Source organism: Podarcis vaucheri (genome assembly GCF_965113315.1).
Source record: "Podarcis vaucheri genome assembly, chromosome: 17".
Taxonomy (NCBI): domain Eukaryota; kingdom Metazoa; phylum Chordata; class Lepidosauria; order Squamata; family Lacertidae; genus Podarcis; species Podarcis vaucheri.
This window is the reverse complement of record NC_138755.1, coordinates 41,188,527-41,212,431: the sequence shown is the minus strand read 5'-3', so window position 1 is coordinate 41,212,431 and position 23,905 is coordinate 41,188,527. Positions and strand designations below refer to the sequence as shown.

General features: G+C 44.6%; 2 protein-coding genes across 23 annotated transcripts in view; one reads left to right on the top strand and one right to left on the bottom strand.

Moving 5' to 3' along the window:
* Nucleotides 1-23,905, bottom strand: part of ADGRL3 (adhesion G protein-coupled receptor L3) — a 574,776-nt gene that overhangs the window by 506,195 nt on the left and 44,676 nt on the right. The window lies entirely within an intron of this gene.
* On the top strand, nt 8,696-13,179 carry LOC309522720 (NEDD4-binding protein 3 homolog; the record flags this gene model as incomplete). The annotated part of the gene is given in 6 exon segments (XM_082206191.1): nt 8,696-8,741; nt 9,998-10,078; nt 10,950-11,062; nt 11,197-11,434; nt 12,014-12,912; nt 12,916-13,179. Coding segments are annotated over 6 exon segments (1,563 nt in total). The 3' UTR covers nt 13,102-13,179.

Below are 23,905 nucleotides of genomic sequence, written 5' to 3'. Positions count from 1 at the left end.
GCAGCACCTAGATTGTATGGGAAAGCAAACAGCCCGCTGGCTGCAGAAGCGGGAGTGGTGACAACTTCTATTAAGCACTACTGCCCCCATCCTGGGCAAGCGCAGTGCCTTCTGGGGAGAGCACCAGAGTCTATTTATTCAAGGGCTCTCAAAACCTGGAGCTGGACTTGTTTCTCAGTTGCAGACAAACACTAATAATAAGGACTGTCAACCAATTAAAGGATTTACAGATTGATTAACCATCTGTCTTAACTGTCCGAGTCTAAATACATTTGCGTGTTGCCCAAATCTAAGTGCAGGTGCTTTTCTGAGGAACTGAAGGAAGTGTAACACAACGTGTGGTTTATTGCTTTTGCTGTTGCTTATTACCCGTTACAGTTAACAATTCACCCAAACGAGAGAAGTCCAACTGATAAAATTTTGTCTTCACTGAATAAAGGTTTTTTAATCTACCAACGGAACCAAATAAAGCTCAATCATAAGCACTACTTGGCATTTCTCTAGTGGTTTGAAAGTGCTCTTGGTGCGTCAGATATACCACCTCGTTCTTTAATACAGCTTTGTAAGATAGGCCACTGAGCCGAGACTGCGGTGGGGTGTACAGCACGTGGTACATCTACTAAATTCAAAACAGGAGCAAAATATGGACCAATGTCTTCCCAGCTCACAATCTCAGCCTGGTTCTTCATTTATTTTAGATACATTTAGCCCACTTTTCCAGCCAAAACCTTGTTATGGCAAAGTATAAAAAAATCAATACTCAACCACAACAGATAAAAAACAACAACAAAAGCCCATTTTTTTAATTCCTTAAATCCTGCAGAGTAAAGGCTTTGAATAATAGGTCTGCTAGCATCAAAAGAGCAATCGTTTTCACTTTGAAAGGTAACAAAACAGAGCATTTTATTCAGGGATATTGAGTAACATTTTCAATCCAGATTTGTATTGTAAGATTTTCCTTCTCCAAGATGGCCCATGGTTTTGAAGATCTTTGCCTCTTGATGACAATTATCCTGCACACACTTATTTCCACTCAAGTCCGAATGAAATTAATGGGACTCACCAATAAATGTCTTCAGGACTAGGAAATAAATGTTTATTCGGCATAGAATACTGAGTAGGAAAGGTCAATGAAACTCACAGAACTTCATTCAACGAGTGATAAAATACCACCAAGGAAATGTTTTGGGTTACCCACAGTTGTATAAAATACAATTTTTTTTTTCATCATAAGAAAGGATGTGTTACTAGTTTCATACGTGAAGTACTTATTACACCCACACATGGTATAATGAAACTATAATATAATCAGCATGAACTCCCCAATGAACAATTAGGATAGGAAATTTTGCTGTACATTTGTCGAGCTGAAGGAAAAGAGGAAGCAATTACCTTCAAATATCTGACTAAAGAACTGTGGGTACATTTGCTGCTTTCTAAGACAAGATCACCCCCTCCATGTTAAGTAAAACAGAACAATGACAGGTGAAACACTTCAAAAACGGAACTTATTGGTAACAGAAAAATATATGCAACTGTGAAAATTCTACCCTCATGAGTCTCCTCCTCCTTTCCTATCCCAGCAACCAACTCTGCTTCCCAATTTTAGTTGCCTGCAGACCAGTTTAACCATCAAGAATGATGAAAAAGAGAAAAGCCAATACAGACAAGAAAGATTTATCATCAAGGTACTTTCCAGAATTCCCATCAGGAAAACATACTGGCGATAAATCTTTCTTGTAACCACTGCTTTAGAGTTTTCATCATTCTGTGGTCTACTTCTAGTTAGGCCTATTAGGACTAATTCGTACAGGCATCTACTATCCACTATCATAACTTTATTTGGTAGACCAGCGTGCTGGGTGCCGTGAAGCACACCAACATGGCATCATTTCAACCAAGAGGGGCTTAACAAATGCACAAGGCGAGATACCGCTTAAGAGAGTTTTGTGGTTAAGCAGTCTCTAAATGAAATAAAATGAAGTACATCACCTCCTGGCAAATAGAAGGGGAGGAAATGGAGGCAGTGAGAGATTTTACTTGGGCTCCATGATCACTGCAGATGGTGACAGCAGCCACGAAATTAAAAGACGCCTGCTTCTTGGGAGGAAAGCAATGACAAACCTAGACAGCATCTTAAAAAGCAGAGACATCACCTTGCCGACAAAGGTCTGTACAGTTAAAGCTATGGTTTTCCCAGTAGTGATGTATGGAAGTGAGAGCTGGACCATCAAGAAGGTTGATTGCCGAAGAATTGATGCTTTTGAATTATGGTGCTGGAGGAGACTCTGGAGAGTCCCATGGACTGCAAGAAGATCAAACCTCTCCATTCTGAAGGAAATCAGCCCTGAGTGCTCACTGGAAGGACAGATCCTGAAGCTGAGACTCCAAGACTTTGGCCACCTCCTGAGAAGAGAAGACTCCCTGGAAAAGACCCTGATGTTGGGAAAGATGGAGGGCGCAAGGAGAGGAGACGACAGAGGACGAGATGGTTGGACAGTATTCTTAAAGCTTCCAGCATGGGTTTGACCAAACTGCGGAAGGCAGCGGAAGACAGGAGTGCCTGGCATGCTCTGGTCCAGGGCGTCACGAAGAGTCGGACACAACTAAACGACTAAACAACAACAACAACAGCCTAGCAGCCATACTCCTAATTCCCTTTCTTCTCTTAGTCAAGGGGCAACACTGTGCAGTTCTGCCTTAAGGGCCCTGCTGGGAGGCTGTTCATCATAGAATTTTGGAGTTGGATGGGACCATGAGGGTCAACTAGTCTGACACTCTGCAATGCAGGATACTTTTGCCCAACATGGGGGCAGAATGCACGACTGTGAGATTAAAAGTCTCTTGCTTTTACTGACTGAGCTCTCCCGAACTTTCATAAAAAGGCAACAACAACAACAACAACAATAATAATTAGTAGTAGTAGTATTGTCCTTCACCAGTGGGTCCCAGGGTGAGTAACAACAATTTAAAGTTCAGAATTAAAAAAGTTAAACAAATGACAGTCACAGGAATAGGGAGGATCCTGAAAACACACATCTCAGGTGTCAAAAGCCAGGCTGAAGTTCATATGTGTCAGGAAACTGACATCAGAGCAACAGGCGAAGGAGAGGCTCTCCGATTCTGCAGGGGAAGGAACAAGCACTAGGGGGAGACGCAGCTTGATGGAGGGGGAAGGAAATCAGCGTAACACCAAGGAGCCAGGAGAGCAAATGGGAGAAGAGGTGGAAGGGCTCCGGGATTCTTCCTTGGAAGTGAGAGCATTTGGGTCAAAATTAAGGGAGAGAAGAATAACAGAGACCTCATTGTGGGAGTTTACTATAGATCCCCAAGCCAAACGGAGGACATAGATGATGCCTTCCTGGAACAGATGGCCAAGCATGCAAAAGGAAGGGAGATAGTAGTAATGGGGGACTTCAATTACCCGGATATTTGTTGGACGTCAAACTCAGCCAAGAGCATAAGGTCAAACAGATTCCTCACTGGCCTTGCAGACAACTTCATTGTCCAGAAAGTGGGAGAAGCAACAAGAGGAACAGCCATTTTAGACTTGGTCCTAACCAATGTTGATGACCTGGTTAGTGGGGTAGATGTGGAAGGATCATTAGGCGCGAGTGATCATGCTCTTCTGAAGTTTACTATACAGCGGACAGTAGCAGCCAAGCATACTAGGACTCAATTTCTTGACTTTAAGAAAGCCGACTTCATAAAACTTAGGGAAGTGCTGGGTGAGATCCCATGGACAGCAATACTAAAAGGAAAGGGAGTTCATGATGGCTGGGAGTTTGTTAAGACGGAGATAGTAAAAGCACAACGTCAGGCAATACCAATGAGACGAAAACATGGAAGGTGCCTAAAGAAACCAGGGTGGCTATCTAAAGAACTTTTAACTGAATTAAGATTAAAAAAGGATGTGTACAAAAAATGGAAAAGGGGGGAAACCACCAAAGAGGAATTCAAACAAATAGCCAGCACGTGTAGACACAAAGTCAGAAAAGCTAAAGCACAGAATGAACTCAGGCTTGCTAGAGAGGTTAAAAGCAACAAAAAAGGCTTTTATGGGTATGTTCGTAGCAAAAGGAAGAACAAAGAAACAGTGGGGTCACTCAGAGGAGAAGATGGTGAAATGCAAACAGGGGACACAGAAAGGGCTGAACTCCTCAATGCCTTCTTTGCCTCAGTCTTCTCCGATAAAGAAGGCAATGCCCGACCTGAAGAATTTGAAGCAAATGATTCAGCAAAGGAAACACAGCCCAGAATAACTAAGGAGATAGTACAAGAATATTTGGCTAGATTAGATGTATTCAAGTCTCCAGGGCCAGATGAACTGCATCCAAGAGTATTAAAAGAACTGGCAGATGTGATCTCAGAACCACTGGCAGTCATCTTTGAGAATTCCTGGAGAACAGGCGAAGTCCCGGCAGACTGGAGGAGGGCAAATGTTGTTCCTATTTTCAAAAAGGGGAAAAGAGAGGACCCAAATAATTACCGCCCAGTCAGTCTGACATCAATAGCAGGGAAGATTCTGGAGCAGATCATTAAGCAAACAGTCTGTGAGCACCTAGAAAGGAATGCTGTGATCACCAATAGTCAGCATGGATTTCTGAAAAATAAGTCATGTCAGACTAACCTGATCTCGTTTTTTGACAGAATTACAAGCCTGGTAGATGAAGGGAACGCAGTGGATGTAGCCTACCTTGATTTCAGCAAAGCATTTGACAAGGTGCCCCATGATATTCTTGTAAAGAAGCTGGTAAAATGCGGTCTTGACTATGCTACCACTCAGTGGATTTGTAACTGGCTGACTGACCGAACCCAAAGGGTGCTCATCAATGGTTCCTCTTCATCCTGGAGAAGAGTGACTAGTGGGGTGCCACAGGGTTCTGTCTTGGGCCCGGTCTTATTCAACATCTTTATCAACGACTTGGATGATGGACTCAAGGGCATCCTGATCAAATTTGCAGATGACACCAAACTGGGAGGGGTGGCTAACACCCCAGAGGACAGGATCACACTTCAAAACGACCTTGACAGATTAGAGAACTGGGCAAAAACAAACAAGATGAATTTTAACAGGGAGAAATGTAAAGTATTGCACTTGGGCAAAAAAAATGAGAGGCACAAATACAAGATGGGTGACACCTGGCTTGAGAGCAGTACATGTGAAAAGGATCTAGGAGTCTTGGTTGACCACAAACTTGACATGAGCCAACAGTGTGACGCGGCAGCTAAAAAAGCCAATGCAATTCTGGGCTGCATCAATAGGAGTATAGCATCTAGATCAAGGGAAGTAATAGTGCCACTGTATTCTGCTCTGGTCAGACCACACCTGGAGTACTGTGTCCAGTTCTGGGCACCACAATTCAAGAAGGACACTGACAAACTGGAACGTGTCCAGAAGAGGGCAACCAAAATGGTCAAAGGCCTGGAAACGATGCCTTATGAGGAACGGCTAAGGGAGCTGGGTATGTTTAGCCTGGAGAAGAGGAGGTTGAGGGGTGATATGATAGCCATGTTCAAATATATAAAAGGATGTCACATGGAGGAGGGGGAAAGGTTGTTTTCTGCTGCTCCAGAGAAGCGGACACGGAGCAATGGATCCAAACTACAAGAAAGAAGATTCCACCTAAACATGAGGAAGAACTTCCTGACAGTAAGAGCTGTTCGACAGTGGAATTTGCTGCCAAGGAGTGTGGTGGAGTCTCCTACTTTGGAGGTCTTTAAGCAGAGGCTTGACAACCATATGTCAGGAGTGCTCTGATGGTGTTTCCTGCTTGGCAGGGGGTTGGACTCGATGGCCCTTGTGGTCTCTTCCAACTCTATGATTCTATGATTCTATGATTCTAAGTCAGTGAGGAGAGCCCTGGTCCTCCACTACCCACGCCCTCCTTGCGCAGGAGACTCCCGCGCAATGAGAGGCGGAGACGATTGGGAGTCAAGCAACTCTTATGCTGGCAACGGTTTAAGAAACGCCCACAGACAGACTCTGCGAGCGACTGAGGCAGCCACGCTGAGATGGGCTGTGCAGTCAGGACGGTTTAACCCAGGCAGCCAAGCTCCAAAAGGGGACAGCTCACGCACGAGTAACTCCAAACCACTACAATATGGTACATAGCAAATTTGTCAGATGCACCTCTGGGAGAAAGGATTTCCACAATTTAATGGTTGCCACAGAGTTTGCCCTTTTTAGGGCCACCACCATCCTGAGCTTCTGAGGATGGTAGAGCTACCAAGAGGGCCCCTTCTGCTGACCTTAACACCTGAGAAAGGGTCTGTACAAAAGGAGGTGGTATCTCAGATTTGGGGCCTAACTGATTTACGGTTTTAAACACCAATGCGATCACCTTGAATTAGGCTCAGAAACCTTCTAGAAATCCATGCTGTTTCAGAACAAGAGATATATTCATTCTAAAGGCAGCCCCAGCCAGTAATCTGGCTACTGCATAAGTGCTGTGGCCAAGTCAACGCTGTCCAAAAAGAGGGTGTCACTGGCCCACCAGCTGAAGCTAGATATAGGCAATCCCACACACCAAGGTTACTTGGGCCTCCAGAAATAATCCAGTATCACTCCTAAGCTACACACTTGCTGCTTCCAGGGGAGTGCAACCCCATACACAACGGCCTGCCTTTCCACCTCCTAGACTTGAGGACTTAAAACACCTAAGACCTAAGTTTCAATTTGTTGAGCGACATCCAGGCCACCACTACCTCTAAACATCTATCTAGCATCTCAGCTGCCTCCTCTGATTCAGAAAGAAGATAAGAAATATAGCTGGGTATCATCTGTAGTTGCCAGCTTTGAAGCTAGAATCAGTAATCAAACATATGATCCCTCTTCATATGACCCAACGTTAAGTACAATCAACATACTCCTGCCCAGCTCCTGCTGTACATGCATTCGTTTGAAGGAAGCTCTGTAGAGACTCATCAACTGTTTTGCCCTGCATGGAATTCAGTTTCACCATCAACCTGACAAACACCAACATCCTGGGTCAAGCTGTCGCAAGCACTCCACACATCAGCATTGGCAACCGCACACTTGAGGTGGTAGACAATTCTGTCAACCTGGGCTCCACCACAAAAGTATTGGCAAGACAGCTGCAGCAATGGCTCGCATCTCCAAAAGAGTATGGGAGAATGTGGTGCTAACAACCAATATCAAGATGGTCTACCAGGCTTGCATGTAGAGCATGCTGCCTTAGGGAAGTGAGTTGTGGGCAGTTTACAGGAGCTCCTCAATGCCTTCCATATGTGCTGCATCCGGAAGATTTTGGGCATCACATGGCAGGACAGAGTCTCAGGCACATATGTGCTCTCTGAAGCCCACACATCTAGCATGTCCACACTCCTGTCTCAACAACTTCTATGCTGGCTTGGTCATGTCCAGAGAATGGAAGATTGCAGGATCCTCAAGGACGTGTTCTACGAGGAGTTGGCTTCAGGCACCAGGCCTGTTGGCAGACCAAATATATGCATTACAAAGATGTCTGCAAATGTGAAGAAGAAGAGGAGGAGGAGGAGGAGTTTGGATTTGATATCCCGCTTTATCACTACCCTAAGGAGTCTCAAAGCGGCTAACATTCTCCTTTCCCTTCCTCCCCCACAACAAACACTCTGTGAGGTGAGTGATGCTGAGAGACTTCAGAGAAGTGTGACTGGCCCAAGGTCACCCAGCAGCTGCAGGTGGAGGAGCAGGGAATCAAACCCGGTTCACCAGATTACGAGTCCACCGCTCTTAACCACTACACCACACTGGCTCTCAAAGACGCAAAGGCTGGCAACAGTGTGGGAATCCCTTGCAGATGACTGCAGTGCCTGGAGAACCAGAGAAGGGAGAACCACTAGGAGGACTGCAGAGAGAAGAAATGACACAGTGCACCAGCAACAAAACAGGAAACCTTAATCTGCCCCACCTGCAATAAAACATAAAACATGTCTCTCCTGCATCGGTCTCCACAGCCACAGCAGGCACTGTAACTCTCCCAAAGGTTAGACTTTTGCCCTGAAGGAGCACTCTTCCATTGCATCCAGAGGCAGACAGATGCCAACAACCAGGTGCTTATACAAACCACATGCAGTTTATGGGGGAGTGTCCTTTGCAGGATATCCTACTGCAGGTAGAAGACTGTTAAAAGCATATTCTAGGAATGTGCCAGATAACCAGGCAAATTGGGGGAATTTGAGTTGAACCACAAAGCATCTCGAGCTGAATCAGAGTCCCCCCCAGAAGCCTTGCGTTGCTCCCGTCACTCTGCCTACTTTTCCATCTACTGGATTTCTACATGTTTGCAAGAAGTTGGTTTCATCCAAGTGCTTTGTCCAGAATGCTGCCCGCAGAGCACTGAAGAGCCCTGGGTTTTATTTTATTTTAATTGAAGCAGAGGAGCAGAGAATAGTCTTTCAAGTTAAAAGCTTCATTTATCTTTTTCACAAAATCACCTGCTGCTCTGCTTCGATATCTGCAGAGCGTGAGTGCCCAGCAGAAAGATTACCAGAGACATAAAAGACCTAGGTAGATTATTTAATTATTTGAGGCATACTGCAGCCTTCATATGGAGAATGAGAACAAGATATTGCCAAAACAACGGAACCATGGATAACTGCACTGTAGTTGTTTACGAGGGGTAGTGCCTTAGCAAACAGGGATGAAATGTTTAATGATAAGATTCTTATGGGATATAGCTCATGCAGTAACATGGGATATGGCGAGGCACCAGTTATGGAACTCCCTTTCCCTGGAGGTAGGAATTGCATCAACCAGTATACCTGAAGGAGCGTCTCCACCCCCATCGTTCTGCCCGGACGCTGAGGTCCAGCGCCGAGGGCCTTCTGGCAGTTCCCTCATTGCGAGAAGCAAAGCTACAGGGAACCAGACAGAGGGCCTTCTTAGTAGTGGCGCCCACCCTGTGGAACGCCCTCCCAGCAGATGTCAAAGCGATAAATAACTACCTGACATTTAGAAGACATCTTAAGGCAGCCCTGTTCAGGGAAGTTTTTAATCTGTGATATTTTACTGTATTTTTGGTTTCTATGGAAGCCGCCCAGAGTGGCTGGGGAAACCCAGCCAGATGGGCGGGGTACAAATAATAAATTATTATTATTATTTTTATAACGCTGTTGGCATTTCAGTGTTAGATAAAGACATAGCATTTTGCCAAGGCTGTTGTGGATTTTAGTCTGTGTTGTTTAGTCGTTTAGTCGTGTCTGATTCTTCGTGACCCCCTGGACCAGAGCACAGCTGGCACTTCTGTCTTCCACTGCCTCCTGCAGTTTAGTCTACTTCTGCAATAAACCATGGGACATTCCATAGGGTTTTTTTTACCTGGTTGAAATGTGGTGAGATGGTTTCACCTACTTTCAGTTTTATTGGAATTGTGTTGTAACCTGCCTTGGAACTGTACGATCAAAGGGTGCCCAAAAGCAACTTAATTTATAAATATACTCAAAGGCAATGCAAGGGAAACTACAAGTGACGGTTTAGTCCCAAACCTTTAGCATGTGTGCCAAGTACCAAAGACAGCTAACGGTCTAGAATCCACCTGCAGAGCATGGTAAGTACTAGTATTGAATCAGCAAGACATGATGGCAAGCAGTGTCTACCTACTCCTAGTTCACTACTACAATCACTACTTCAAGGTGAAGCAACTACAACTTGCACTTGTGAGCCCTGTAGGAAATCACGCCAAGGCTAATTTGCCAGACACAGCATTTGTTGTGAATTAATCAGACAATGGGCCTCAGCCAGCCGTCTACACACCCAGTCGTTATGATTGACTTGGTGGCCAAATAATTTATTTCTGGTCAACAACCAGAAGAAACTACACTTGCCCTTTATTCTAGCCTTTTCTTTTCAACTACCAGCATTTTGTGCCCCTGAATCTTAAAGCTGCCTTGCCTCCATCTTCAACTGACTAATTAATAGCCCTATCAGTTGCCAAACTGGGCTCTTCTGGAGGAAGGTGTAGCATATAAACCTATTAAATAAATGTATTAATAGTTGTGGTAGTAGTAGCAGTAGTAGCAGTAGTTGTCGTCGTCATCGTCGTCGTCATCATCGTCATCATCTTCAAAGACTTCAGTATGAAAAGTCTGGTGAAAATCTCCTCTTGGGTGACATAGAAAACATGGTGTGGAATTTAAAAGATTGGGAGGACTCCCTGTGAAAGTTGGGACGAGTCAGTGGAAGCCATGTGGATAGTGTTTGTATGGTTTTGTCATGGCCTTTGGCTAGTACAATAAAGCTTACTGCAATGGAAGCCACGGCCATCAGACAGACTCTCCAACTCCCCTCTCCCATGAGCCATTACACCCATAGAATCAATGTCCAACTATAGGTTTTGCAATGTACCAAAGCCAATGGTAATGCCCCAAAAGCTGTATAAATGAACTTCTGAAATTATACAGCAAGGTAACAATATAATTATATATAATCCCAAATTGGAAAAACTGCAAATGGGTTTTTTTTATTAACACACACAAAACAATGTGTTGAAAGAATATCATATTTTTCAGTGTATAAGATGCCCCCATGTATAAGAAGACCCTTATTTTTTTGAACCCAAAATTAAGAAATCGGGCCAGAGCCCAAACCCAAGCCATCTGCACCTGTGTCAAAGCCCAAACCGAACCCAAGCCCAGGTCAGAGCTTGGGCGCCCACACCAGAGCCAGAGCCGGAACTCCTGAGCATTCACCAACCGTGTATAAGACGCCCCACAATATTTCACTAAAAAATTTTACACATGGGAAAATACGGTATGTTGTTTGCAACTAAATAAGAGTGCAAAGAATGAATACGTAAATGGATGGAAAGACAGGGATTATGGAGCCGACTAAGGAGCTGCAGCAGGAGGAGGTGGTCGCGGAACAGAGTCCAGCCCAGTCTAGCCAGGGATCAGGCTGCAGGCAGCCATCATGTGCTGGCATTCCGCTTGTGTTTAAAACTCCATAGCAACAGAACAGGCCGCTCATGTGACCGTTAACCCCTGCCATTGTCTGTTTGATCCTCTCACTCTGGATTCTGAGCCTGACAACGACGGCAGCATGGGCAACGTGGGCAGCCGAGTAGAGAAACGGGATTTCTTGCCGACTTCTCCAGGAGGTCTACATGGCATGCGTCAGCCAGACGGCTGCTCCGGAAAGGAACGTCACAGCGTGGAGTTTTTGGCTACTTCCATTGGGGCAAGTGGGACACCTAGGCTGAGAAGAAGCACCAGTCATCTGGAGGTGGCTTTAAAAGGGACTATGAGAGTGACCAGGAGAACCAGTCCCCCAAGCGGTATTTCCGGGACCATCAACAGGCAGCTGATTTCTCCAAGAGCTCATTGCCTGAACGTGGACGCTTTGACAAGTGTCGGATCAGACCCTCTGCCTTGGTATCATGGAAGAGCCTGTTGTGCATACGGTCATCAGCCAAAGGCCAGAAGCTGTCCAAGAGTCTCACTGCAAAGCATTGGAAGACACAAGATCTACCCACTCTGGAAGAATGGAAGATGCAATTAATAGACTATATGGAAATGGCGGAAATGACTGGCAGAATCCGAGACCAGGGAGAAGAGTTGGTGGAAGAAGATTGGAGGAAATTTAAAGCTTATTTACAGAAACATTGTAAAATTTTTGAATGCTGATGACATTGAAATGAATTGAAGGGGTTCTAGCAACAAGGTAAAATTGTAAGATGGGATTGATAATAGATAAACTAATAGGATATGAATTTGCTGAACCAGTTTTCAAAAGGGATACAAAAAAGGGAGGCGTGAGCAAGTCAGGAAAATAAGTTAACTAAAGATGAGAAATTAAAGAAAGAGGGAGTTTTGTTTTCTTTTATATGTGTTTCTTTTTTCTTCTTTTTGTGTTTAATGTTTGTAATTTTGTATTTTTTTGTTTTTGTATTTTTTTGAATTTTTCTATTGATAAACTTAATAAAATATTAATAATAATAAAAAAAAAACAGAAGCTGTCCAAGAGCAACAGGAGCCTGGCCCAGAACAGCACCAGCACCCCCGCACAACGCAGCCAGTCACCTGCTGCACACCATCAGCCTGGATGAGAGCACAAACTCTATCCAAAGCTTCCCCACCGACACTCCACGTTTCAAACCTGCTCCAACCCAGCTCAGTGCTTCCGTAGGCCACAACAACCACACTGGCGACTCCTTAGACAGGGCTTCTCGGGGGCCACGCGACCCTTTGGCTGTAGACAAAACACCTCTGTCTTGCAAGAGCCGGATCCCCCTGCAGAGCTCTGGGGAACCACACCCTCCGAATGAACCCACGGACTCCTTGGAAGATGTGGTGAAGCGGCTCGAGGACCGGCTGACTGAGAAGGGCCTGGAGAGAAATCTGAGTGAGAATGATGATCCCTTCACACAGATGTTTGAGGACAAATGGCGTTTGTGGATGGATGAGCTGGATGAACTGAAGCAGGAGGTTCAGCTGCAGCTCTGCAAAGCTCAGCAGGAAGAGAAACGGCTGCAAGAAGAGCTGGACCTTCACCAGAGGCAGCGTGAGAAGCTGAGGCTGCAGCACCACCAGGCAGAGCGCCTGAGTCCCATATTGGAGGAGACCCAGTGGGACGTCTGTCAGAAGACTGCAAGGATTTCATTGATCAAGCAGCAGTTCCAAGATGCCCGGGAGGAGATGGCCCAGAAACAGGGTGAAATCTTCAGCTTGAAAACACAGCTGCGGGAAGTCCAAACAGAGTTGCAAGCCGAGGACTCGCAAGTGGCACAGTTGGGGGACTCTTTCCAAGCCTTTCCAGAGCATGGCTCCCCTGTTCCTCCATGGGGCTCTCCCATGCAAGAATGCCAGGACGTTTTGGCTTGTGAAACAGACGGCTCTAAAAGTAGGGGGATGCAGGGGGAGAGTGCAGAGGGCGCTGAATGGCTATGGGGAGAATTGCTGTGCGAGAGGCGCTAGGCCCAGCTGCAAGAGGCAAACTTTGAGCAGGAGCGGAAAACTTGGGAAGAGGAGAAGAAAACAGCCCTGCGCTATCAGCGGGAGAAGCAGGCCAGGTATGTGGAGATGTACTCCCACAACCAGGCACTGGAGAAGCAGCTAAGTCAGTTCCGGCAGTTCCAAGCTGAGCCCGGATGTATCAGCTAAAGGTCTGATTCACCTCGTCCATAGAGGATTTTGAAGACTGCTGCCGTCCATGGAATGGAATCCCAGCATTGCACCTGCCATTTTTGAGTCCATCCATAGTTGCTACTTTTCATAATTTTGTTTATTCCACCACTGTATTAGTGTTTAAATTTCCATTCTTTTAACTTTGTTTCCCACCCATTCGTACAACACTGTTCTATCTATATAATTATTTGATATATTATTCTTTCCTACGTACAAATATTTGAAATTTATTAATAAAATATTGGACACAATCTTCCTGATTGAAGATAATCGTAGTTGAACAGGTTCTAACACGCAAACTCATTAACTGAATTTAGATCAACATATCAGCTGCTGTGCTGCTGCTGTTATATCGCAACATTTCAGTTATAGGGTCAAAAGTCTATTGTAGGTCCATTTATTCAGCCAGAAGACAAGACTTGCTGGCTTTTCATTTGAAGAGTCAGATGTGATCACTTTTAATATAGAATAACTTGTCAGGACTTCTGCTGATGTGACTACAGTATATTCTTCCAGGAATATTCATTCAAACTGAAAGGAAATTTGGCCTTTCAGCCCTCTTCTCCCCCACAAGCTGCAGGGAAACCCAAACATGTTTTCATTAAATCTTATTATAGATAAGTGACGCGCATTCTTACTACAAGTAATTGTCTTCTGCAAAGTGCAATTTACATATCAATTCTTAAATACTTACTCATTCTTATTAGACTAAGCAATTAGAAGTTCATAAACATGCTCACCATGGTGAGCATCTGGTAAGCCTGACAAGTCCCATGCCCCACTTTTCAGCTCTAAGATATGATGGGCTGGGGATCACACCTGACTTCACAGTGCACTTTGGAGATCCTCCAAGGACCTCTGCTAAGAGATACTGGAATTGGCCCCTTCCCACAGGGGAAGCCAGCCAAGACTACCAAAGCCACCCACACTTTGCAGAAATCAACCAGTGGACAGCACAACGTTAGCTTGCCTGTGGAACAGCATTCATGTATGAACAGGTGGCAAACAGTCACACCATCCCAGTATTACAGTACAAAATATTTTAAGTAAAGAATTTAAGAATTTCATCTCAAAATATCTTCTGAAAAACTGCACGAGAATGCCCTGGAGTAGTGATAAATGCTTTTTGTTGAGCTACTACTGACTAGTGTGCAATCATTATGCAAATCAGGTTATATTTCCATATATTTTCTTACTTCCCTAATTTATTCTGCTGCTGCTAGTCATGGGGAGGAGTAAAGAGCTAAATCACATCGCTGAACTGAAGTTCTCCCCATTGAAAACACTGCTCCAGCCCCACTTCTGGCTTCTGATATTTTACCAGGAATTGTAAACACTTTCAAGCTTACGCTCACAGCTAAAAGGGCTAAAAACTTACTTTGAAAAAAGTTTGATAAAATTTAACATAAGCCACTGCCCAATTCCACACTTGCATTGTACAACTGCAAAACATCACGGGATCAGTATCTGACGGTGAGAAAAAGGACCGCAACAAGGGGTCAAAGTTCTGCATTGCAAAGAACTTCAGAAAGAAAACAAGTTTATTTTGATACGTGACGGACACCACTGAACAATAGCTATTCTGATACCAAACTCTGGCCAAGTTGATCTCTTGAGACTGCTTAGTTTTCTGCGGTTTGGGGGCTCCAATACAGTGGTGCCCCGCAAGACGAATGCCTCGCAAGACGGAAAACTCGCTAGATGAAAGAGTTTTCCGTTTTGGAGGTGCTTCGCAAAACGAATCTCCTATGGGCTTGCTTTGCAAGACGACAATGTCTTGCAAGTTCCTGCTGGTTTTTCCCCTCCCCCCCTTTTCCAAGCCGCTAAGCCGCTTATCAGCTGATCCGATCAGCAGATAAGCTGCTAAAAGCCGCTAATAGCGCTTAATCCGCTAATCCGTCAATGGGCTTGCTTTGCAAGACGAAAAAACCACTAGACGAAGAGAATCACAGAACGGATTCTTTTCGTCTTGCGAGGCACCACTGTATAGATAGATACCAGTGTGAGGCTAGGTCTACAGGACAGATTTACTGGTGACATGCTATAAAGGGAGGTGCCAAGGATTATACAACAGGACATGACTTTTCTCATAGGGCATCTGTGTTTAGGATGCCCATGCCATGTATTGAATGACAAACAAATGCGGAGTTCTTTAATTACATCAGGCTGCAAAAGAGAAGAGAGGAGAAACATCCATTGCCGCTGCTGAACACAAGATGCCCTTGGCTCTCACTCAACTGTCACCTTGTGGCAATCATTACATCAGACTACCACCCCAGTGGGTCAGTGTAACAACTGTTAGGAAAGAATGCCTGAATCTCCTTAACTCCCATTTTTCCCTTATGCGCCATGTCCTTTAGATTGCAAGTCTGAAGGAAGGGAATCTACGAGTTTTTGTAAGCTGCTCTGGAAGCCTTGACTAAAAGAGTGGGTTTAAAATGCTTAAAATAAATAGATTACAGTAGACGTGGCAAATGCTATAACGCTACTTATACCATATTAATAATGTTGCACAGTGTTTTCAGATCTATAATTATCCTAAAAGTTGATCTCCCGGTTACCATGGTACACTACTTATAGAATAGACGAGCACAAAACAGGGGAAGCATCTATGGCAGACAACTCCTGCTGGAAGTGTCCCAGGCATCTGGTGAGAATCTCCGCTAAAAATGTAGATCTGCAGAAATGTTTCTTCCAAAACACATTTGGCCTGGAATAAATTTTACTTCAAGCACCTTTTCTTTCTTTCTTAAGCCAGCGTTTTACTCCCGTCCTCTTCTACACTCTTAAGTATTTTTATTTTGTTTTTCTGACAAATGTCATTTCAAGATGTGTACATCCCACCAGAAGTGTCAAATCGAGAACAGCCTTTGCCAAAGGTGTCCTGGGCTTTGAAGACACTCGAACTCAGGATGCAAGAGAGAAACATGCTAAGAGGAAGGCACGCTTGGCAAATCCACACCGTGATCAACTCCCACCCAGAAACCAATTGTCCCCACTGTGGAAGGACGTGTGGATCCAGAATTGGCCTCCACGGTCACTTACGGACTCATTGTTAACACCGTGTTTATGGAAGACAATCTTACTTGGCTACAAGTGATTGCCAAAGAAGACCTATTAAAGTATTAAATTTTCTATGCATTCTTAAGTCAAAATGTTCAGTTCGTCACCAATTAATGCTTGCGTTTATTCAATGTGAGCATGTGTCACGTTGCTGCACTACTGAGCAGCAATCACCTGTCCACACACTCTTACAGTGTTGTTGTTTTTTTGACAAATGGCATGTCTTATGTGCAGAACTGAATAATATCACAACCATCTTCTCTTTAACACAGTCCCCCTTCCTAGCATCATGTATGTTTCGAACACAGTTCCCATTCTGCCTTACTATCAAAGGAGCAATACCATTGGATACAACTCAGGATTTTTTTCTTTTAATACAGTAGACCGTCCGGATACAAACTTAATTCGTTCCAGGAGTCCGTCCACAACCCAAAAAGTCAGTAAGCAGAGGCGCTGCTTCTGCGCATGTGCAAGCGGCGAAAACTTGGAAGTATACTTCCGGGTTTGCCACGTTCGTATCCCAAAAATACGCAGGTGGACGTGACAATAGATTTTCTTAAATAAAGAAGACTAACGGTGCAATCCTACACATGTCTACTCGGAGGTGCAGCTAAGTGGTTACAGGTTTGCAACCTAAGTTATTTAACAGGTCAACATGTTAGAATTGTACTGATTTAAACTGTTATGAAATTATATGCCTGAACACAGAATGCATATGAGTGCAGTAATGAATGTCACTTCCAATTGATGATGATGATGATGATTTGCACCCTGTTCTCTTCCCTTTACTGGTAAGTTGCAACAGCCACTGTGACATTCTGAGGTGAACAGTACATTCATAGCCAAGCATTTATACATGTTTGTCAAGTCCTTTGCTTTCGAGTGCCACTGCTGATAACCCTGTCCACAAGTCAATGACTGCCGCGTTGCTATTTCTCCCAGAACTCGTCTGACAGGAGCTACTTCTCCAAACTGCTAATGCATTTTCAAGAAAGAAATGGAAAGTTGTTCCAACTGAAAAGGTGCTTCGGCTTTCCCCCTTTGGTGCCTAGTTGATAGCACTGTCCATCTTCAACTGACATGATCAATACCACAATACCTCTTGTACTAGTTCTGCTCCAATCAGCATCTGATATATGAAGCCTCACTGTATCACCAACATTACCTGGAGAATCTGGCCGTTTATGAAGAGGTGCCATTCATGAAGAGATTCCACCTTGTTCAGTTTTCTTCTTTTTTAATCCACATGTTACCTGCAACACCGCATCCTTATCCTCCTCCTTTATCAGGTTCATCGCAAATAGTATTCACTAACTGGTTGCTCTCTGTGAAGACCTGCAGGTATTCCGACATTCCTTTGGACAAGCGCAGCATTTTGTTTGGGTTGTAACTACAATTTCCATGTCATTTTCCAAGTTATTCTTGCATTCTCAACTTCACCCTATGTCCAACCACTGTTTTTATCATAGCTCCTTCTGTTTCAGTTTCGTCCAAAACTTCACAAGGTATCTGGTATCCAAGCGAATTTTCACCTTTGTTCCAAACATATAGGCTGTTTGATCTTTTTAAAAGTAATCCAAGTTAATGAACTGCACAAGTTCTATTAGGATGATACTAAGCATCACACAGCATCTTAAAAAGCAGAGACATCACCATGCCAACAAACGTCCGTATAGTTAAAGCTGTGGAAGTGAGAGCTGGACCATAAAGAAGGCTGATCGCAGAAGAATTGATGCTTTTGAATTCTGGTGCTGGAGAAGACTCTTGAGAGTCCCATGGACTGCCAGAAGATCAAATCTCTCCATTCTGAAGGAAATCAGCTCACTGGAAGGACAGATCCTGAAGCTGAGGCTCCAATACTTTGGCCACCTCATGAGAAGCCTCCCTGGAAAAGACCCTGATGTTGGAAAAAATGGAGGGCGCAAGGAGAAGGGGACGACAGAGAACGAGATGGTGGGACAGTGTTCTCAAAGCTACCAGCATGAGTTTGACGAAACTGCAGGAGGCAGTGGAAGACAGGAGTGCCTGGCGTGCTCTGGTCCAGGGGATCACGAAGAGGCGGACACGACTAAATGACTAAACAACAACAACAAAGCATCACACACTACAGTAAGATATAACACAACCGCTGGGCATCATGTCACTGGACGCCCACAGAGCTTTTGACCACTTATTGAACCTTGGCAACTGCTTTTTAAAATTGTATTGTATTGTATTTTTATTACAGTTTGTAGCCAAGACTATTATACATCAAACTCCCAGTATCTATTTTACATAGCTTATTCAAGCACTCTCTCGCCCTCTCCCCATATAACCCAACTACAATGAAGGTTTGAGGTAAATGGATATGACTACTGTGGCTTTAAGACTTACAGGATGCCCCCCGCCCCCCTCACTTTTGGTTGTTTCTCTAGAATCTTTGGCATCCATAAAAATAGACACCGGGCATAATGGTAAACAAGCAGGAACATAAAGATTTTTTACCTGCAGTTGACATAGCAATACTGACAACAGATGCTCTGAAGACAATTCCTGCCCTAGTCAATGAGATAGAAGGCTCTGAAAAGATTGTAGTTTAAAAAATTACAGCAACTGTGGTATTTTACGTGTAAATATCCCACCAGGGCAACATAGCCAGTAACAGAGTAAATATGGCTTTCCACTGTACAACAAAACAGTTTGTTAACTGGGGTTAACGATTGCCAAAAATCTAAAGGAACTATTGCAGCTGAATCTTTGCATCACATGTATACTTTGTAAAAAGGAACTAAATAAATGGAAATCGCAAACTTTGTATAAGGTTGAATAAATGTTTCTACAATTATCCTTCTCCCCAAAATCATCCCCAACCAACCAAGTGTGAGGCCTCAACTCCCACGCCCCATACACTACAAACATGCCAAGCAGCCAGGTTGGGGAGAACAACAACTACTACAACTACAACTACAACAACAACAACAATAATAATAAAAATATATTATTTATACCCCACCCATCTGGCTGGGCTTCCCCAGCCACTCTGGGCGGCTTCCAAAAAAATATTAAAATACTGTAATACATCAAACATTAAAAGCTTCCCTAAACAGGGCTGCCTTCAGATGTCTTAAGTCTTTTGACATACTATGAAGTTTTCCAGCTACATAATATAATATCCTGTGTAGCCGATGATATTAATAGCCCATAGCTAAACATGGAAATTGCTAAAATAGACAAGTCAAAATGTGAAATTCTTGTATTAGGCCAGCAATAATTCCGCATGATAAATGAAATCCAGAACCCATTTCCAAAGGCTACTCTTCTGGTCTGAAAGAAATGGAGCTAGAAACTCATGAAAGATATGTCTCCATTGCTTCCACTGGGATTAAACTTCCACTGTTGAAACAAGCTGGTTCGGTTTAACAACTGGTCTAGCAGAGGGTTTCACAGTTCATGAGACTTTTTTGAACACTGGCAACCCCTATCTATAGAGAAATGAGTCAATAAATTGCAAGGCCTGCACATCAATTGGCTCAAACTTCACTAAGCACATAATTTCATTACGGAAACATCAATAAAGAAATCTGTGCAAAGGGACTTAACTGGTTTTGAGCACTTAATTTTAGAATATGAACACAGTACAAAAGTATTAGTTTCAAAGATATGCTCTTTATTGAACGATAAAACAACAAACTCATTCTCCTCATTAGAGGGAATTTGGGAACAAGACGTAGATCAAGTAATTTCAGATGAGGCACAGTCAAGTATCTGGAACTAGTCGTACCCACTTCTGAAATAGCCAGGGAGTGTTCTTTAAAATGGATTTATCTGCTTTTAGTTTAGTTTATTTACTCTTGCATTTAGTGCACACATCTGGCTCCAAAGAATACAACTGTTGGAGGGGATGTGAGGTACAGCAGTCTTACGCAAACATGTGTTGGAACTGCCCTGTAATGTTTTCTTACTGGTCTGTGATTTTCAAAGAAACAACAAGAGTCACAAAACAGAATATACATCTATCTCTGCATTCAATACTTCTCGCTAAAATGAAGATACAACATACAAGTCCTTAATTATTTTTTTGGCTGTTGCCAGTTAGATTGGAGAGTGTCAAAAACTTCTAATTGGCAGGTTATACTTTAGCCTTTGGTGAATGGTGACATAGACTATATAACATCGCTATGGCACAAAAATTGAATTTCACCATAAAACTTGGCAAAGGAGAAGAGAAACTCAACTAAAGGAGTTCTTTGCAGTTTGGCGTCCATTAAGTGAAAGCAAATAAACAGGAAATAAGTATGTCACAATCCTTTTTTCAGCTCTGGGATAAACCATGATTTTCTATGGAAGACAATCCAACAATTTGAGCTTTCTTCTGTGTAGTCATAAGCATGTCATGCGTGTTTTTTTCCTCTCAAGCTAGATTCACCAAGTGGTCACTGGAAGGGGGGGTGGGAGGGCTGTTCCATATTTGGGGCTTCTTCTTCTTCTTCTTTGTTCCAGTGGGTGTACAAATGTTTTAAAAGAAAAATAAAATTTACCACCAAAGACAGGAGTTCCTACTCTAATGTGGGTCTAACTTCCTATTCTGTGTTTAAAGTTTTTGAACATTTAGAAGTACAAATGTTTGACATGCAAGTCAACAGAAGTCAAATTTAACAGAGGGAGGATGGAAGAAGGGAACCCAGGAGGTTCTGGGGTATACCATTGTGACCATATTTGCGCCCAAAGGGCACCATGTTGGCAACCCAATGCACAGATAGAAACACATATACATAGTCCTTCATTTATATTTATTTAACTAGCTGACGAAGGTCATGGCCACTGGGCCCATTACCTCCTGGCAAATAGAAGGGGAAGAAATGGAGGCAGTGAGAGATTTTACTTTCTTGATCACTGCAGATGATGACAGCAGTCACGAAATTAAAAGACGCCTGTTTCTTGGGAGAAAAGCAATGACAAACCTAGACAGCATCTTAAAAAGCAGAGACATCACCTTGCCAACAAAGGTCCGTATATTACAAGTTCTGGTTTTCCCAGTAGTGATGTATGGAAGTGAGAACTGGGCCGTAAAGAAGGCTGATCGCCAAAGAATGGATGCTTTTGAATTGTGGTGCTGGAGGAGACTCTTGAGAGTCCCATGGACTGCAAGAAGATCAAACCTCTGAAGGAAATCGGTCCTGAGTGCTCACTGGAAGGACAGATCCTGAAGCTGAGGCTCCAAGACTTTGGCCACCTCATGAGAAGAGAAGACTCCCTGGAAAAGACCCAGATGTTGGGAAAGATGGAGGGCACAAGGAGGAGGGGACGGCAGAGGACGAGATGGTGAGACAGTGTTCTTGAAGCTACCAGCATGAGTTTGACCAAACTGCGGGAGGGAGTGGAGGACAGGAGAGCCTGGTGTGCTCTGGTCCAGGGGGTCACGAAGAGGCGGACACGACTAAACAACAACAACAACTAGCTGATATCCCAGCATGCTCCTTAAAATTGCTTGCAGAATGCTAACATCATCCTGCTTAATAAGACCCAAAACCAGTTATTTTTAAGTGAGGGAGAAAGAAAGCTCCAACAATATAACCAATATAATTTTATAATGCATAAGTAATACTACCAACTCCAGAGACTGAGCAGCTCAATCGGGGGGGGGGGGGGATGCAGAAGGCTTCCAAATGTAAGAGAATCTTAAATCATTAATGAAACTAAGCTTTTAATATATGCAAATTAAATTATATATGCATCTTTCCTCAGACTAAATTTAATGTGCGTGCTTCATTCACAATTCAGTCTTGTACAGAACTAAGGAAGAAACTGACAACTTGCATTTTTTATTACTCTAGACCACAAAATGATAATTTATGTTCTCTTTTAATAATATAAAACCTGGTAGCTAAGCCAGAACACTGGATACTGCTTTCTGGCACATGGCTTCAAAGAAAGGAAGGCCCTGCCAGATCACGTGACTGAAGCTGCAGTCCCAACTAGGCTAAAATATGTTTTTGTTTTGTTTTTAATGTCATGCCAAATTTGACTATTTGCCTGTTTCAATACAGTGGCATGATCCAGCCGAACTCAAGCACTTTCAAAACCTAGCCCAGGGGTCTGCAACCTTTAAGACAAAAAGAGCCACTTGGACCCATTTCCAAAGGGGGGAAGAAAACTGGGAGCCGCAAAACAAGCCAAATGTAAATAACCACACATTCTTCCCCTTCCCCCATTCTCTCTCTTTTCCCTGAGTCTATTTCAGATAGCAAAGAGGGGTATGGTACCTCTCATATCCATTTTTTGCAAAGCACCATGTGCATAGAGGGCATTATACAAATTAATACATAGAAAAGTGTCTGTCCCTCCCTGCAGTTCAACTCCCTCTCTTTTTACTAACAGCACATATCCATTCCTTCTGCTGGTGCAACTTTCTCATCATTTCTCATAATTCACCCCTTCCAGACAGGGAGGGCAGGCCCATTTTGTGGTTCCCCTCAGGTGCTCTCCCTCAACTCGGCGGCCACTGAGAAGCAAGGCACGGAAAAGGATCCCGAAGCACCACCGCCACCCCACAAAAACCCCGCCCCGCCAGTTCCCTCGAGCGCACGTGCGCGCTCTTTCCCTCGCCTCAGGTGCCTCGCGTGCGGGGCTGAGGAGAGCGTGGCCTGGGTGGGCGGCTCTCGACGTCACGCGGCGCGCGGGGCCTGAGGGCGGGCGGACTGCACGACGGCGAAAGGGAGCGGCCCTGGCGCGCCTTCTTGTCACCGCCCTCCTCCTCTTCTTCCTCGCTCCCTGCACCATGAGGGGAGAGGCGCCGCCGTGAGCTGCTCGGCTGCTTCCTCACCGTCCTCCAGACGAGGTGTCCCCCTCGCCGCCACCGCCCGCCCTACCCCGGGGGAAGCTATGAGCCATGAAGCCGCCTGGCAGAACTTCCCTCCGGCGGCAGAAGCAGCAGCAGCAGCCCTTCTCCAGCCGCTGCCGCTTCCTCCTCCATCCCAGCAGCCGCCGCCTCTCGAGCTCCGCTGCCGCCGCTGCCCAGCTCCATCCCCCTACTCTTTCTGGCGCTTCTGCTTTTCTGCTCAGGGTCCCCGAGGATCTGCGGAGCCGCGGCAAAGGTGCAAAAGAGCCGCATGCGGCTCCGGAGCCGCGGGTTGCCGACCCCTGACCTAGCCAGTTTAAGGAGAGTGAAATCCAAAAATTTTAATAACTAAACTCAGTGAGGCAGAGGTTGAATCCTGACAAGACAGAAGTACTATTTTTGGGGGACAGGAGGCGGACAGGTGTGGAGGACTCCCTGGTCCTGCATGGGGTAACTGTGCCCCTGAAGGACCCTGAAGGTGCGCAACCTGGGAGTCATTTTGGACTCACAGCTGTCCATGGAGGCGTAGGTTAATTCTGTGTCCAGGGCAGCTGTTTACCAGCTCCATCTGGTACGCAGGCTGAGACCCTACCTGCCCATGAACTGTCTCGCCAGAGTGGTGCATGCTCTAGTTATCTCCCGCTTGGACTACTGCAACGCGCTCTACGTGGGGCTACCTTTGAAGGTGACCCGGAAACTACAACTAATCCAGAATGCGGCAGCTAGACTGGTGACTGGGAGCAGCCGCAGAGACCATATAACACCGGTCCTGAGAGATCTGCACTGGCTCCCAGTACGTTTCCAAGCACAATTCAAGGTGTTGGTGCTGACCTTTACAGCCCTAAACGGCCTTGACCCAGTATACCTGATGGAGCGTCTCCACCCCCATCCTTTTACCCA